General features: G+C 35.6%; 1 protein-coding gene across 3 annotated transcripts; it reads left to right on the top strand.

The window, feature by feature from the left end:
• The first annotated feature begins 470 nt into the window (after positions 1 to 470).
• On the top strand, positions 471 to 15,891 carry LOC129256762 (proton myo-inositol cotransporter-like). Of its 3 annotated transcripts, XM_064097645.1 has the most exons (11): positions 471 to 580; positions 1,348 to 1,897; positions 4,670 to 4,826; positions 5,200 to 5,402; positions 5,630 to 5,741; positions 6,662 to 6,825; positions 7,645 to 7,747; positions 8,546 to 8,790; positions 12,095 to 12,247; positions 14,672 to 14,839; positions 15,517 to 15,891. In XM_064097645.1, the coding sequence occupies exons 2-11, from the start codon at positions 1,390 to 1,392 to the stop codon at positions 15,564 to 15,566; spliced, it is 1,863 nt and encodes a 620-aa protein (XP_063953715.1). In that variant the 5' UTR covers positions 471 to 580; positions 1,348 to 1,389; the 3' UTR covers positions 15,567 to 15,891. The 3 variants fall into 3 exon arrangements, with proteins under 3 accessions (XP_063953715.1, XP_054750905.1, XP_063953714.1); XM_054894930.2 differs by lacking the exon at positions 471 to 580 and having other exon boundaries at positions 1,081 to 1,897; XM_064097644.1 differs by lacking the exon at positions 471 to 580 and having other exon boundaries at positions 1,205 to 1,897; positions 7,696 to 7,747.
• Positions 15,892 to 16,017: the final 126 nt, after the last annotated feature.

Raw genomic sequence — 16,017 nt, 5'->3', positions numbered from 1 at the left:
GGGTCTGGAAAAAAAGACTTTGAACTTATATTACAATTTTTAATTAACCGGGTCTGGAAAAAAGACTACACTTTTATGTTATATATGAAGGCATTTCTATAGGATTTTAGTTCAGAAGGATTCACAATGTTTTGGAAAAAGGTAGGGGCTGAAGTCCCCCCCCCCCCCTCCCTCAGCTTCCGCAGCCATACCATGTTTTACCCTTGTCACAATTCGGGAAACTGTCCCCATCCCCTTGTTGAACGAGCACGATTTTATGTTGTGAGGGGACAGTATCACGAGTATGAATACTGTTGGAGCTATCCCCACTGCGTGCCAAACGAACTGTGTATCCCATAGCGTGGGGACTGGATCACGAGTATACTATACTGTTGGAACTGTCCCCACCGCCGTGAAATCAAACTGGATTTCCCATTGAGTGGGGACTGTATCACGAGTATATAATAGGGAGAGAACCCTAGTGTTTATATACAGTGTGTGTTTCATTTGTGTGTGTTATCATTTTGCCACAGAGTTGTGCGAGAGTTGGGGACTGTGTTCTGGAAAAACTTCAGAAAGGAAGTGATTTTCATGCGTTCTGGTAGGTGTGATTCTAATAATCCCCACTTTTGGATTTGGGGACTATATCACGATTAACAAGGCTACAATAAGAATTTAGGATACGAAACTAGTAATTTATGGCACCACATACATCTCACCTCTCGGTCTCCTAACGACCCGTGGGGGACCAGCCGAACCTTACATCCAGCCCGACAGTTCCGGGGGAAATTAGTGCAGCGTCCCGCTCGCTACCAGCAGCAGTGAGCATTTACGGCTTGCGACGAACTCGGTTGCCATTTTTCAAATCAACGATATTTCACGTATTTTGTTATAAGATCGTACAAATTTGATAAATTTAGGTGGTCGCTAATATATTGATATGAATGTGTAGTGTAAAAATAAATTTCTAACGTCAATTTCCAATATATTTATAAAAAATGATTAAAAATTTTGCACGCATTTCCAATGGTAGCAGTCGACAAAAAGGCCCGGTTGGAACTATGAGTATTCGAGCCCCTTCAAATTTGACCTTTGACCCCTGTTGTCGCAAGAGATACGTATTTCTAGTTCAGTGGCCTTGACAAGCGCAGCGTAGAGCAACACGCTTGTCAAGGCCCTATATATGTTTATATAGGGCCTTGACGCTTGTGTGTTGCTGCCCTCTACGTTCGTTGGTAATAACTAATAATACGAGGGTCGAGGATGAGCAACTCCCACTTCCTAGACCTAGTAGCTGTCAAACATTTCATGAATGACTTAATTTATGGGTTTGTCTTTTTCCTGTATATATTGAAATTGTTTTATCAGGAAACATAGGTCACATGCTATATCCTTAGGAAATCATGTTCAATGTCATGTGATTTTGAAATGTCGACTTTTCATCGAGAGACGTCGAAGCTGTCAGACGAACACCATCATCGAAACAATAACATGTCGCAGCCCGAGAGTTCTGGCGAGAGAAGCATTCAGCATCCTGTTGACAGCGGGAGAACGGTCTCGCAGGCCCAGGGCCAGGGCAAGCCCCCTCCTATTCGACCTCTGGTGAAAGTGTTGGCATGCTTTGCAGCAATTGGAGGCTTTCTCTTCGGTTATGATACAGGGGTTGTATCAGGGGCTATGATTCTTTTGAAAAAGGAATTTGGTTTAAATACAATATGGCAAGAATTGATTGTGAGTGTGACAATTGGCGCTGCTGCACTATCTGCACTCTGTGGTGGAATATTCAATGAAAAGTTGGGCAGAAGGAAAGTGATTTTGTTCGCTAGTACTGTCTTTACTGCTGGAGCACTAATGATGGGACTTACACCAAATAAGGAGCTGCTTCTAGCTGGAAGACTTGTTGTTGGTATTGGTGTAGGTACGATTATCATTGATTTAGTTTGAAATTAAGATAGAATTCCAGTCAAAATTTAAGATTGAATTTGAATTGAACAAAGAAATTATCAAATAGCTCTGTTTGCTATAATCTGCATGGAATCTTCTGTCTTTTGATCTTGGTCGGAGAAATAAGGGTGGACAAGTGTCACTGATCATTTGGAATTAATGTCACATCACATGATTAAAGTCAAATGTCAACATGGTCAGTGAATTTAGAGCATGTATTTGTATAGACAGGAATAACCGTCGTTTCTGGGGATTTATTCAACAATTTCTGACATTTTACTGTAATCCCCATTTACCGACGGTAGGGTGTACGTGTGGGCTCGCATGTGTTCTCATTCCCTCCCTTTTGTCAATTCACAGTCCAAAGTTTGATGTAATTTTACACATCGAATTAACAATCTAAGGATGTATAAACAACAAACTTTTAAAACTTGATTTTTTAATGTTTAAATACTTTAAACGATATAGATGAAAAAGGCATGAAAAATATACTTTACCGATGTTTAATTGGGTTGAACACGATAAAAATGGTCAAAATGGCAGCCAAACTATAAAATATTTACAAACGAACGTCAACAATTATGAATGTGATATCGATATTGCTTTCGATATTATACGATCTGCTCCATATGCGAACGAAACCGAAGATAAACGATACTAGTTATACTAGTACTAGTTCTAGTTATAATCACGATATATCGATTCGAGACATTAAGTTAATAACGATAATGACGTCATTCAAGATGGCAACTTGCAAGAAAAACCGTCAGGTCAGGTGAAAATGTCTTAGATGACAGATTTCTCAATCATCCAGAGGATTTTTTTCAATAACTCCGGCCCAAGGTATGCAATTACTAATTATTATTTATATTTCCCTGATAATGGAAACCATGAAACTTTCAATTTTGCTTAAAAAACAGTTTTAAATCGCGATCTATAAAACGCTAGTTCACTATACGTTGGCTGTAGGTACGGGGCCCCATCCCCTTCAGTCTATGTATGGTGAGTGGAGCCAACGTAGTTCAGCGGAACAACCAAAATACAGAGACTGAAGCTTTTGGTCTAGTATTTGTATCACAATCGATATTAGAAATAAAAACCTCAACCAAGGTTAAGTCAGATTTCTATTTTTCAAGATCTCTTTGATGCTTAAGTCTCCATTCCATAATTATGTTTTAATCAAATATCAACAAATGGATGAATATAATTTCAGATCACTAAGCCATCATAGCCATGGTCAAAGGTCATTTGGGGATCAGTAAACTTAACTGGTATGAAAAAAATTGAGGAATTTGAATTTTCAAAATTATTTTGAAATCTTAATTAAAGGGGAATCAAACCCAAATAAAAACTTGTTTTTATAAGGAAAAGAAAAATCAGACAAGTTGATAGGTGAAAGTTTGAACAATATTGGACAAACAACAAGAAAGTTATGAATTTTTAAAAGTTGTAAATATTGGTAATCACTATACCCATGGAGACTTCAAATTGGCCACATATGGGATGTCATAGTGATGTAAGGCAAGGACTACTCTTCCATGTACTCCAATACATATTATGGCTAAAATGTCATTTTTCCCAAAAGTTTTATTTCAAATTATATTTTTCTTTCATGAGGACATAAAACAATATACTACCTGGGTTATATTTAGATTACTGCCCCAGGGGAATGGGTACTTAGGAGAAAACCACAAATCCTTGATAATAAAGTACATGGCCTATGGGAAAGTTGTCCTTGCCCCTTGTCATAATTTACTTACCCAGTTGCCAATTTGAAATCTACATAGTATTAGTGATCTTAATTTTAAAGCAGCTATAACTTTCTTATTGCTTGTCCGATTTCTTTCAGACTTTCACCATTCTGTTTAATTTATTTTCTCCTTCCCAACACAACATTTTATGGCCAAGACTGGATTCCCCTTTAAGTTCTTAGTCCTTTCCATTTAACCTTGTATTTACTCTCTAGTTTTAATAATTTATCTCCTAGTTGAGGTCATTTTAGGCCAGTGAAATTAGGGTTTTATTAAATAAATAATTTCTTTAGTTTGAAAATTATCTGTCCTGTTCCCATATACCATGAAGCTTTTGTAAAAGGAGTATTAAGCTCCCAGGCCGATACGAGTCTCAGAGTGGCATTAGCCTACCTATTCATGGCCTTGGGTTATTGCATCAATTGTATATTTCAAATAAATTCAAAAAGATAATTTAATATTTGATATTTTATGCTACTTAGTCAGCAATGTTCACTGCTAGAAATGCAGGTGAGATTGCCAGGGGCGTTCCACTTGTTTGAATCATATTTGTGTTTAGATTTAAATGTTTTAATTAGGAAATCAAAATTTGCATTTCACAATTAAAAGATTTGTGGGGTATCTGTTGGGGTTTATCTTTGTAACAATGTTGAAGGCCTCATCCTCTTATCTCATTTCTTGGTTCTGCTGTACATACCATTTGCTGTTTGACTACTATGTATTTCTCTCTCTTTGGAGTAATTTATCAGAAAATTGGGTACATCATCTGTATGTACGCTCAAGCAACATTTTGTATGAAAACAAATATCACTGCTCATCATGGTGACAAAACTGTGTTGATAAAGAAATTCCTTTCCAGCATTTAATATTATATCACACAGTCATGTTGGATTAGTAGTCTAGAAATCAAGTGTATACTGTATTGAATGTATTCCTGCTGTACGTAGAAGTGTTCATTAGTTTATAAATTGTTCTTTTTTGTACCTAACATGTAGGTCTGGCTTCCATGACGGTTCCCATGTACATTGCTGAAGTAGCTCCAGTCCATGTGAGAGGAAGATTGGTTACAATTAATAATCTCTTCATCACTGGAGGCCAGTTTGTAGCTTCAGTGATTGACGGGGCTTTCTCTTACTGGCCATGGGGATGGAGGTAAATTTAAATACTTTCATTATTGAACATAAGATGATCAAATTTACCAAGATCCCTTTCTTAAAGTTAACGTTCCTGTTATTTATTTGGTATCTGAGTCTTCTGAGACAAGCAAAACAACTTGTCACAAATCTTTAGAGATGTTAGTAACTGAGATTTCATGGTTTTAACTGGTTTCACAGCCTTAGTGGAAACACTGGTAAAAGTAATTCACAGTTCAGGACAAGAGGTTTTATTTCTAACAGTGAATAGTAATTATATAATTTTTAAGTCCAATGGCTGGTCTAAAATATTGAAAGTTGGTCAGTCAGCCTGGGCTTTATTATGGAAAAAACCCAGAAAAAACACATTACAACTGTGTCATTATTTTCAGGGCAATGTTAGGTTTAGCTGGAGTTCCATCTGCTATTCAGTTAATTGGTTTCATCTTTCTTCCGGAGTCTCCTCGTTGGTTGATTGATCATGGACACCTTGAAAAGGCTAAGGCTGTTCTCATCAGGACAAGTGGTTTGGATCATTGGGAAGAGCATTATCGACAGATAGTCCAAGACACAGAGAATACAAAGAGGGATTCTGGTAAGTCACTTCATTGCTTCAGAAGTATTGTTTTTTAATTGCATCATGTAAACAATGTAATGACAAGAATTTAAGCTAATTATTTGTAAGGCTTTGATAAAAGTGCGTCAGAGTAACTAAGCTTTTGCAGTCAAACAATAATATTCTGCTTCTTATGAACTTGCCAAATAAAATATTTTTTAATTTCATTAATTATGTTTTTTTTTTGCTATCATGTACCTGTACAGCTGATGGAGTACCCATTGTAAGGATTTTCAGGACACCACCTGTACTAAGAGCACTGATTATTGGATGTAGTCTTCAAATGTTCCAGCAGTTAGCCGGCATTAATACTATTATGTAAGTATATTTTTTTTTTATATGTCTTGAAATTTTTAATGTATAAAAAAAAGTGGAAAAGTATTTGTTGTGATATGGGATCCTTGCTTATTGGTGCCTGATTTTGTCTAGCCATCATTGTGTATGTAAGATGTAGTTTTCAAATGCAAATCCATGTGAGCTTGTTTCTTGTTGATTACAGGAGTTTTGTTTAATGTTGGGTGCAGTCTTGGATGAAAGAAGAGAATGATAACCATGTCAGTATAAGGCTTAATAGTGGCATACATAACGTATGTGTATCAGGCAGATACCAATTATGGTCATCAGGTTGATCTGCTGTCAACATGTACATTACGTACTGGGAGTCTGGTAACCCCACTTATTATTTTTCAAGGGCAGATCAAGTTTTTCACCAAGGGGGGGGGGGCAAAAATTTGTGACAATGGGGGTCAAATTTTAGGGCAAGCAGTTAAAAGGGGCTTCTCGCAAAATGGGTGTATTTCTTTCATCTTCACTTTCAAGAGGGGGACTATACAATGTTTAACTTTCAGCCAAATAGACCCCCCCCCCCAATTCGGATTTGTGCCCCTTATTTGGTAATTTGCTGTAGTTTATCTTTTGACAGTTATTTGCGATACTTCAAAATTGAAAAAAAAAATTCCTATGATACATCTTCAAAATTATGAAACAGATACATTTGCATGTATCTCTTTTTTATATGCTCGTGAACGTTTAAATAATGCAGAATTAGAAGTATGTAAAAGAGTTGATATGTCCGTTGACAAGTCTTACAAAAAATAATCCCTAAATCTGGTGGAGGTTGATATTCATAAAAGTATGTTTTACAGTGTACTTTGCCAAACTATCCATTTAGTAACAGTTCAATTCTGCATATTTTCAATACTGTTTCTTCAACAAATGGCATGTTTTTGTATTACCAGGTATTACAGTGCAACTATTATCCGTATGTCTGGTGTAAAGGATGATTCAACAGTCATATGGCTATCAGCAGTTGTAGCTTTTGTAAACTTTATTTTCACTCTGGCTGGTGTTTATCTGGTTGAAAAGGTTGGAAGAAGAATTCTCACTCTCAGTAGCTTTACAGGTGAGAAACCCCTTTTTAAAATCACAAACAGCTAAAATCATATGGATCTATGAAGAGGAAGATGTAAATGCTATGCCAATATATAAGATGTATTGATCTCATGATGCTAAAATAAAACTTGCAGTTTTGAAAGCTTATGATTTATTGTACTGTCAAGAAAAGTTTAGATTGTTTAAAAAGAAATCTTTAAAGATGAATTTGAAATAACACATGCCTCAGGGAACTGCTTTTCTTTAACATGAAATGTTTGTGACTTTCTATACTTAGGCCCGTATTCTGAAGTCAGGTTTAACTTAGACCATGGTCTAACTCTGTGCTAAAATTATGGGAAGCCAAGAGTGTTAGAATTTGTATTGATTCATCAATGATGCAGACAATAATCTATTTATACTTCCTACACAATTATGAATGATTTGAGAGCCAAATGAGGTGAAATATTATATCTTTACTGTTAGTGATTTATGTAACAATTGGCTGTCTATACTTAAACCACAACTTTGAACCTGAGTTTAAGTTAAACCCGACTTCCGAATACGGGCCTTAGTCTTTTAATGTGTCATTATTGAGATGCAATTGTATTTGTGAACTACAAGGTGATCATTATTTCTCCTTTAAAGTATTTTGATATTGTAGTTTGAATTTTATTCTGAAATTGATTTTGATTAAGATTGACTGTGTATATTTTCATTCATTCATCATTTGTCTAGGTTTGTTTTGTGTTTATACTTTTTGTTATTCATCATTATTAAATAATAATTTGTCCAAGTAATGATTTTCAGACAACTGACCATTGTTATAACAGATAATTTGTTTTAATAGGTGTTGCAGCATCAGTTCTCTTTCTTGCTGTGGCTTTCCTTCTGATTGCAGAAAGTTCTCCAGAAATTGATGTCCATTCAGCTGATAGATGCTCTATATACAAGTGAGTCATGTAACTGATTTTCTTATATAAAACCAACCTGACTTATTCATTTCTCAATTAAGCAAGCATCAGACCTTGCCTAATGTGCATTAAGAACTTGAGACACATCATATCTGCCATCTGAATGAGGCATTATTTATTTTGGATTAGGAATTGTTGATTTTATCCTCCTATTCGAGAAAAATAGTCAAATAGTAATCATCATTACTTTGTTTATTCTTCTTGTCAAGTGATTCTATTTTACCTGTCCATACTATGAAAAAGAAGCAAAATATGAATTATCCTAAATCTAGTTGCAGAACAGTTAAATGTGAAGTGACATTCAGAGACACCTGGTTTCCCATTAAAGTATATATTTGATAAATCATAGTTTACAGACAGAATACTAGTAGGTCTGGATGAATTTTGATCACAATAATGACAATGTAAACTTTTATTTGAAAAGGTTTCTTAACACGTTGCTTGCATGTGCCAGAGGAGAGTTTCATTAAATGCAATGATTTTCGCTAGTGAATTCCCTCTCAGCCAATCCGATGCAAGTAGCTTGTAACAGTTGCCAATCTCTTGACTATTTGTTTCAAGAAATGCTCCCTAGATGGCATATAGTTTGATTTTCAGTAATCCAGACAAGTTCATACAAAAAATAGATCACCCTGCCTACCTTCCCAATGGATCATGTAAACAAGGAAACATATTGCTTATAGTGCAATATACCTAAGAATAGATCCGATACACTCTATATAGCGTAGATTTAGAAGTAATATTAGTATTGTTGTTATTATCATGCTTTCTTTTTAGTACGTGTGATGCTTGTATTCTCCAAGATGAGTGTGGATTCTGCTTCCAATCATTGAATAATACAATCTACAATGGGACGTGTTTAGTTGCTGATCAACTGCATGGAAACCAATCCTTGGATGGCCTTTGTTCTCAGAGTCATCTCCTTAAACATGAGAGTGAATGGGCTTATGATTACTGCCCATCTCCATATGCATTCCTATCATTCCTGGGACTCATACTTTACCTCATTTTCTTTGCACCAGGTATTATCTTCAATTATCTCATTTTCTGTAGTTTGTATTGAAAGTTTTAACTCGGAAAGGTTTAGAAGTCAAATTGATGACTTAAGTTGCCATAATTAAGAAACACAAACTGTTTGATTTAAGATTGATTTTTTTAAGGCGCAATTTTCTGATAGTGATACCAAAGAAAGAATCAGTATCTACATGAATGACAGTATCAAAAGAAGAGATGGCAACCATATTTTGAAATGAACACTTTTCACTTTGTATTGCATTGCGACTCTACAGACCTATATTGTAGTTGCTTACCGAAATGACACCTTTGTTTAGTACACAATTTGATATTTATTTACCTTCTCATACCCCTCTTTGTATTTGTTTGTATCCACTTGGTCTACAATCAGATACTCTCAGATCATTTAACACCATCATGGCTAAACCCACTTGGTCTACAATCAGATACTCTCAGATCATTTAACACCATCATGTCTAAACCCACTTGGTCTACTTTCAGATATTCTCAGAGCATTAAAACCATCGTGGCTAAACCCACTTGGTCTACTTTCAGATACTCTCAGATCATTTAACACCATCATGGCTAAACCCACTTGGTCTACTATCAGATATTCTCAGATCATTTAACACCATCATGGCTAAACCCACTTGGTCTACTATCAGATATTCTCAGAGCATTTAACACCATCATGGCTAAACCCACTTGGTCTACTTTCAGATACTCTCAGATCATTTAACACCATCATGGCTAAACCCACTTGGTCTACAATCAGATACTCTCAGATCATTTAACACCATCATGGCTAAACCCACTTGGTCTACAATCAGATACTCTCAGATCATTTAACACCATCATGGCTAAACCCACTTGGTCTACTTTCAGATATTCTCAGATCATTTAACACCATCATGGCTAAACCCACTTGGTCTACTTTCAGATATTCTCAGATCATTTAACACCATCATGGCTAAACCCACTTGGTCTACAATCAGATACTCTCAGATCATTTAACACCATCATGGCTAAACCCACTTGGTCTACAATCAGATACTCTCAGATCATTTAACACCATCATGGCTAAACCCACTTGGTCTACTATCAGATATTCTCAGAGCATTTAACACCATCATGGCTAAACCCACTTGGTCTACTATCAGATATTCTCAGAGCATTTAACACCATCGTGGCTAAACCCACTTGGTCTACAATCAGATACTCTCAGATCATTTAACACCATCGTGGCTAAACCCACTTGGTCTACTTTCAGATATTCTCAGATCATTTAACACCATCATGGCTAAACCCACTTGGTCTACTTTCAGATATTCTCAGATCATTTAACACCATCATGGCTAAACCCACTTGGTCTACTTTCAGATACTCTCAGATCATTTAACACCATCATGGCTAAACCCACTTGGTCTACTATCAGATATTCTCAGAGCATTTAACACCATCATGGCTAAACCCACTTGGTCTACAATCAGATACTCTCAGATCATTTAACACCATCATGGCTAAACCCACTTGGTCTACAATCAGATACTCTCAGATCATTTAACACCATCATGGCTAAACCCACTTGGTCTACAATCAGATACTCTCAGATCATTTAACACCATCATGGCTAAACCCACTTGGTCTACAATCAGATATTCTCAGAGCATTTAACACCATCATGGCTAAACCCACTTGGTCTACTTTCAGATATTCTCAGATCATTTAACACCATCGTGGCTAAACCCACTTGGTCTACAATCAGATATTCTCAGATCATTTAACACCATCATGGCTAAACCCACTTGGTCTACTTTCAGATATTCTCAGATCATTTAACACCATCATGGCTAAACCCACTTGGTCTACTTTCAGATATTCTCAGATCATTTAACACCATCATGGCTAAACCCACTTGGTCTACAATCAGATACTCTCAGATCATTTAACACCATCATGGCTAAACCCACTTGGTCTACTATCATATATTCTCAGAGCATTTAACACCATCATGGCTAAACCCACTTGGTCTACTATCAGATATTCTCAGAGCATTTAACACCATCATGGCTAAACCCACTTGGTCTACTATCAGATATTCTCAGAGCATTTAACACCATCATGGCTAAACCCACTTGGTCTACTATCATATATTCTCAGAGCATTTAACACCATCATGGCTAAACCCACTTGGTCTACAATCAGATACTCTCAGATCATTTAACACCATCATGGCTAAACCCACTTGGTCTACTATCATATATTCTCAGAGCATTTAACACCATCATGGCTAAACCCACTTGGTCTACTTTCAGATATTCTCAGAGCATTTAACACCATCGTGGCTAAACCCACTTGGTCTACTTTCAGATACTCTCAGATCATTTAACACCATCATGGCTAAACCCACTTGGTCTACTTTCAGATATTCTCAGATCATTTAACACCATCGTGGCTAAACCCACTTGGTCTACAATCAGATACTCTCAGATCATTTAACACCATCATGGCTAAACCCACTTGGTCTACTTTCAGATATTCTCAGATCATTTAACACCATCATGGCTAAACCCACTTGGTCTACTTTCAGATATTCTCAGATCATTTAACACCATCGTGGCTAAACCCACTTGGTCTACAATCAGATACTCTCAGAGCATTTAACACCATCGTGGCTAAACCCACTTGGTCTACTTTCAGATATTCTCAGATCATTTAACACCATCATGGCTAAACCCACTTGGTCTACAATCAGATACTCTCAGATCATTTAACACCATCGTGGCTAAACCCACTTGGTCTACAATCAGATACTCTCAGATCATTTAACACCATCATGGCTAAACCCACTTGGTCTACTATCAGATATTCTCAGAGCATTTAACACCATCATGGCTAAACCCACTTGGTCTACTTTCAGATATTCTCAGATCATTTAACACCATCGTGGCTAAACCCACTTGGTCTACTTTCAGATATTCTCAGATCATTTAACACCATCATGGCTAAACCCACTTGGTCTACTATGGATTTGGTCCAGTTAACATTAGTTCCAACCATCACTTTGTCTAACTGCTGTATGCCAGGAGATCTAATTTCCACTTTGATTACTTATCAGAAGAATCAGAGCAAATGGTTGGAAGATGAAGTGGTTGCAGACAATCAAGAATTAAACAGTGTGGAATAGGATCACATGAAAGTAGATAAAATAGTTGTAGTCCAAGTGAAAATTTACCCCTGTATCCACTCCCATCTCTTTACCCCTCCCCTTTTCCTTACTCTGTCATTCTTTTTTTTTAATTATTATTAAAGGTATGGGTCCAATGCCATGGACCATCAACTCAGAGATCTATCCTCAGTGGGCTAGAAGTACTGGCAATGCAGTAGCCTCTACTGTCAATTGGTCTTTCAACCTTCTTATTGCAATGACATTCCTTAGCCTTACAGAAATAATTACACGACAAGGTAAATTAATAGACTTTCTGATTAGAAAAAGCATTAAGTAGATGATTCCTGCCTTCACTATGTCAATCATGTCAAATTTCTTGTTGGTCTGCATATTTCATTTTCAAAAAGTATATTTATTTTGATAATACTATTATGTTAATGCAAAAAAAGAAGCATTATTATTGTAAATTTGATGTTTGGAAGATATGCAATTCATAGACAGCAGAGGCGTCGATCCTGGGGGGGCGATCGCCCCACCAATGAAAATATTGGGGGGCAAACATATCATTTTGCCCCCCCCCCCCAATAATTCCTCATGTGCAAAAATAAAATAAGATTGTAATGTTACACAGAAATCAGAAAGCGAGATTGAAATACACAACTCGTTCTTTATTTAAAATCGTGCTCAAAATTTCTGCTTTTCAGATTGGAATATAAAAATGTTCAGCTCGCGCTTCGCGCTCGCATCATTTCTGTAGCGAAAACCCATACTTTTCATGATTAAATAGGTGAACAGAATGTCCCGTTTTCAGTTCTAAACCTCAAAAGAACTCCCGCTTCGATTTGCAATAATCTTTTGTGGGTATATATCTTGTTCTTTATCAAGAACGTCCATTAAACTGTCAATTTTTTTCAGATCGAAATATCAAAATTTTCAGCTTGCGCTTCGCGCTTGTATCTATTGTTATTTTAGACACCCATCTTAATCGTACCAAAAATTCTTAGATATCAAGCTTTCAGGTCAGAATATAAAAAAAAATCAGCTCGCTCTCGGCACTTGCATTATCTATGTAGTGAGATCCTCCTCATGATTTACTACAAACAATCCTAAACAGGTACCTTTTTCCTGTTTTCAGTTCAGTAATATAAAAAAATTTCAGCTCGCGCTTTGCGTTCGCATCAATTTCTTGGTGAGATATGTGTCTCTTTCTCACGAGTCATATATATGTAGGGGAAGGCGGGGTAAGTTGTGACACTTTTTGCATTTTGCATGTTAGAATTGATATGACTAGTAATATTGTAGAAATAAGTACCTTGCCTTTAAATTTGATTCTTGGGAAATATTTTTCACCTATATATAACTTTCTACCCCCACACTGAAAGTCGTTGTGAACTTTGAAAAAAATTATGTCAAATGGCTCAACTTGCCCCATCTGTGGGGTAAGTTGTGCCACCGTCTGGGGTAAGTTGAGCCACAAAAACTATGTACAAAATGTATGCGGGAGAACCAGGATGTCAATTTTTCATTTAAAGTCGTTTCACTTGCTAATTCTCTATAAATACTAACATCTTCTAAAAGTAAAAGAACTGTCATGTGAATTTGCTCCTTTCTGCCTGCATATCAATGGCTTTTTATGTTTTTTAATTTTTTATTATACATTACCATAAGAATTACCATGGCTCAACTTGCCCCATGTTGGTTGGCTTAAATTAGCCCCGTCCGAACTTTTTGCGATATTTTCACATCCACACATTTCTTATGCATCCATCATGTAAAAGACTATGACAAGAGTGAGAATCCATACTGGACTAACAATATTCTTATTTCTATAATATATTTAAAGATGTGTGTGGGTAAAAAGCACTTATGTATTTCACACACTTTTTTACTTTTTTGGCTGAAATTTGTATTTTTCCCTCTAAAAAAGTACTTTTTGTTTCAAAGTTGAAAACAATGTGGTGGGGTTAAGGGTTATGCAATGGGTCATCAATAAATGACACCACCACAATGTCTGACTCATTCATTATTAGCCTGGGGGTGGTGGCTCAACTTGCCCCTATGCTCAACTTACCCCGCCTTCCCCTATGTATATATATATATATATATGACTCGTGAGAAAGAGACACATATCTCACCAACAAATTATATATATACATATTGTGATGAGGCCAACTCAAAAGATGACGCAGGTCACCATTTTAGCTTTAACTTTCGTCTTTAATAAGACTTCGTCAGAAGCGTCTGAAAAAATATAAGGAGATACAACATCCAAGTTTGTCTTGCACATCAATGAATTATCATTAAATTAAATATATTCCATAATCTCATTAGAAAGATGAATGAATGAATAAATTAATTAATTGATAAATAACAAATAATTAATTCAATTGAAATAATAATTATATAAATGAAGATGACATACCTGTAATTACAGACTATTATGGTCAGGATGCCTATTCTATCTTGTTCTTATATATATATATACATATATATATATATGTATATATATATATATATACATGCCTATGTGTGTGTGTTTGTGTGTGGGTGAGTTTGTTTGTTTTGTGTGATCATGCGCCTTTGGAAAGTTGAGTCATGATTTTGCCCCCCCAATCTGAAAAATGGATCGACGCCTCTGATAGACAGTATCAGTCTAAGATTGTAGATGTTTACTTATCTTATAGTAAACAGTCTATTATTTAATTGTATTAAACCTGCAGGTGCGTTCTTCTTATACTTTGGTATATGTGTGCTTGGCATCATCTTTGTCTTCCTATTCCTGCCTGAGACAAAAGGGACACGTCTGGAAGATATTCAAAAACTATTTGAGAAACCATTCTGCTGTAGCTCAACCAATCTACTCAAACCCAATGTCAGTGTCTCTGAAGGTAGAAATTAATTCTTCTTTTATTTTCCTTACATTTCAGTTCAAAGAGATAAAAATTCAAGTAAATTTATCTGCTCCTCAATTCCGAAGCTTTAGCAATACATAATTCTATGCAGTCATTATACAGTGTCCAAATGATGTGTACATTATCTCAACAGGAATGGGAAACAGGCTGGAGGACAAAGAATTTTAATACGGATATGAAAAAAAAAAAAAACAAGTTAACTGACACAAAGCTGTATTATCTCAAAGATGGAGTGAACATATAACTTCATATTCCCATCACTGCTGTGTCTACACATACTTCTCATGCTTGTTGATGTTTGGTATCAACAATCTATATCATTTCATTTGAAAAGAAACCTATAAAATTTAAATATTTAGAATATTCCCCTTAAATCACTAACGTAAGAGGCTTGTCTGAATTGATTTTGATAGCTCTTTATTTGAATGTACCAAAAAAGCAAGTGCACCTCTTATTTAAGCTAAACCAATGTTAGAATTCAGATTAGCCATGATTACAAGAACCTACCTTTAACCATTTAAACCATTTAAAGAAGCACACAAGACATTAATTCCAGTTTTTTTGTGCATGCACAAATGTTTTTATAATCAATTCTCAAAGTTGATATATAATGACTTTCTTCAATTATAATTTCTCTTTTGAATTTCTTTCAGGATCAGATGCATCCAAACCTTTACTTAACAGTGATGCAGAATTTAATTAAAGATGATGGTCTCTGCTAGATATTTTTCTGGGATTATGGTGAAATTCTTGTTTGCTTTTGTAAAATCTCATGATAATCACAAATTTGTCAGTGCATTTTTATTTGACCTAAAAACAATGACTAGATATCTAGACTGTCTTCTTTATTTGGTAAGTATTTTTCTTGATTCTATCTTAATAGATACAAGGAAGTTTGTAATTGGTGAAAGAATCATGACTTCATGGTTCCATAATAGTTATGATTGAGTAGAGAAAAGATTATACTTGACTTTGCCATGAATGCTATTTGTTCACATTTGTTGCAATAAATCATATTTACGACACTATTTTTCTATTACAGTGCATATTTTATTGTAAAGTTTATATCTCTTTATCTCAGGCAGAGCATTATAATATTTTATATCTAATATTTTAAAGTTTATGAAGTTATAGTAACTGAATTCATGTTGAAA

Source organism: Lytechinus pictus, chromosome 3 (assembly GCF_037042905.1).
Source record: "Lytechinus pictus isolate F3 Inbred chromosome 3, Lp3.0, whole genome shotgun sequence".
In the NCBI taxonomy this organism is placed as follows: domain Eukaryota; kingdom Metazoa; phylum Echinodermata; class Echinoidea; order Temnopleuroida; family Toxopneustidae; genus Lytechinus; species Lytechinus pictus.
Note: the sequence above shows the minus strand (reverse complement) of the source record. Positions and strands in the feature narration are given on the sequence as shown.

Coding starts and splice junctions, on each gene's coding strand:
- LOC129256762 (XM_064097645.1), top strand. CDS start 1,390: ATGTCATGTGATTTTGAAATGTCGACTTTTCATCGAGAGACGTCGAAG. Junction 7,748..8,545: donor GATAGATGCTCTATATACAA/GTGAGTCATGTA, acceptor CTTTCTTTTTAG/TACGTGTGATGCTTGTATTC. Junction 14,840..15,516: donor CAATGTCAGTGTCTCTGAAG/GTAGAAATTAAT, acceptor AATTTCTTTCAG/GATCAGATGCATCCAAACCT.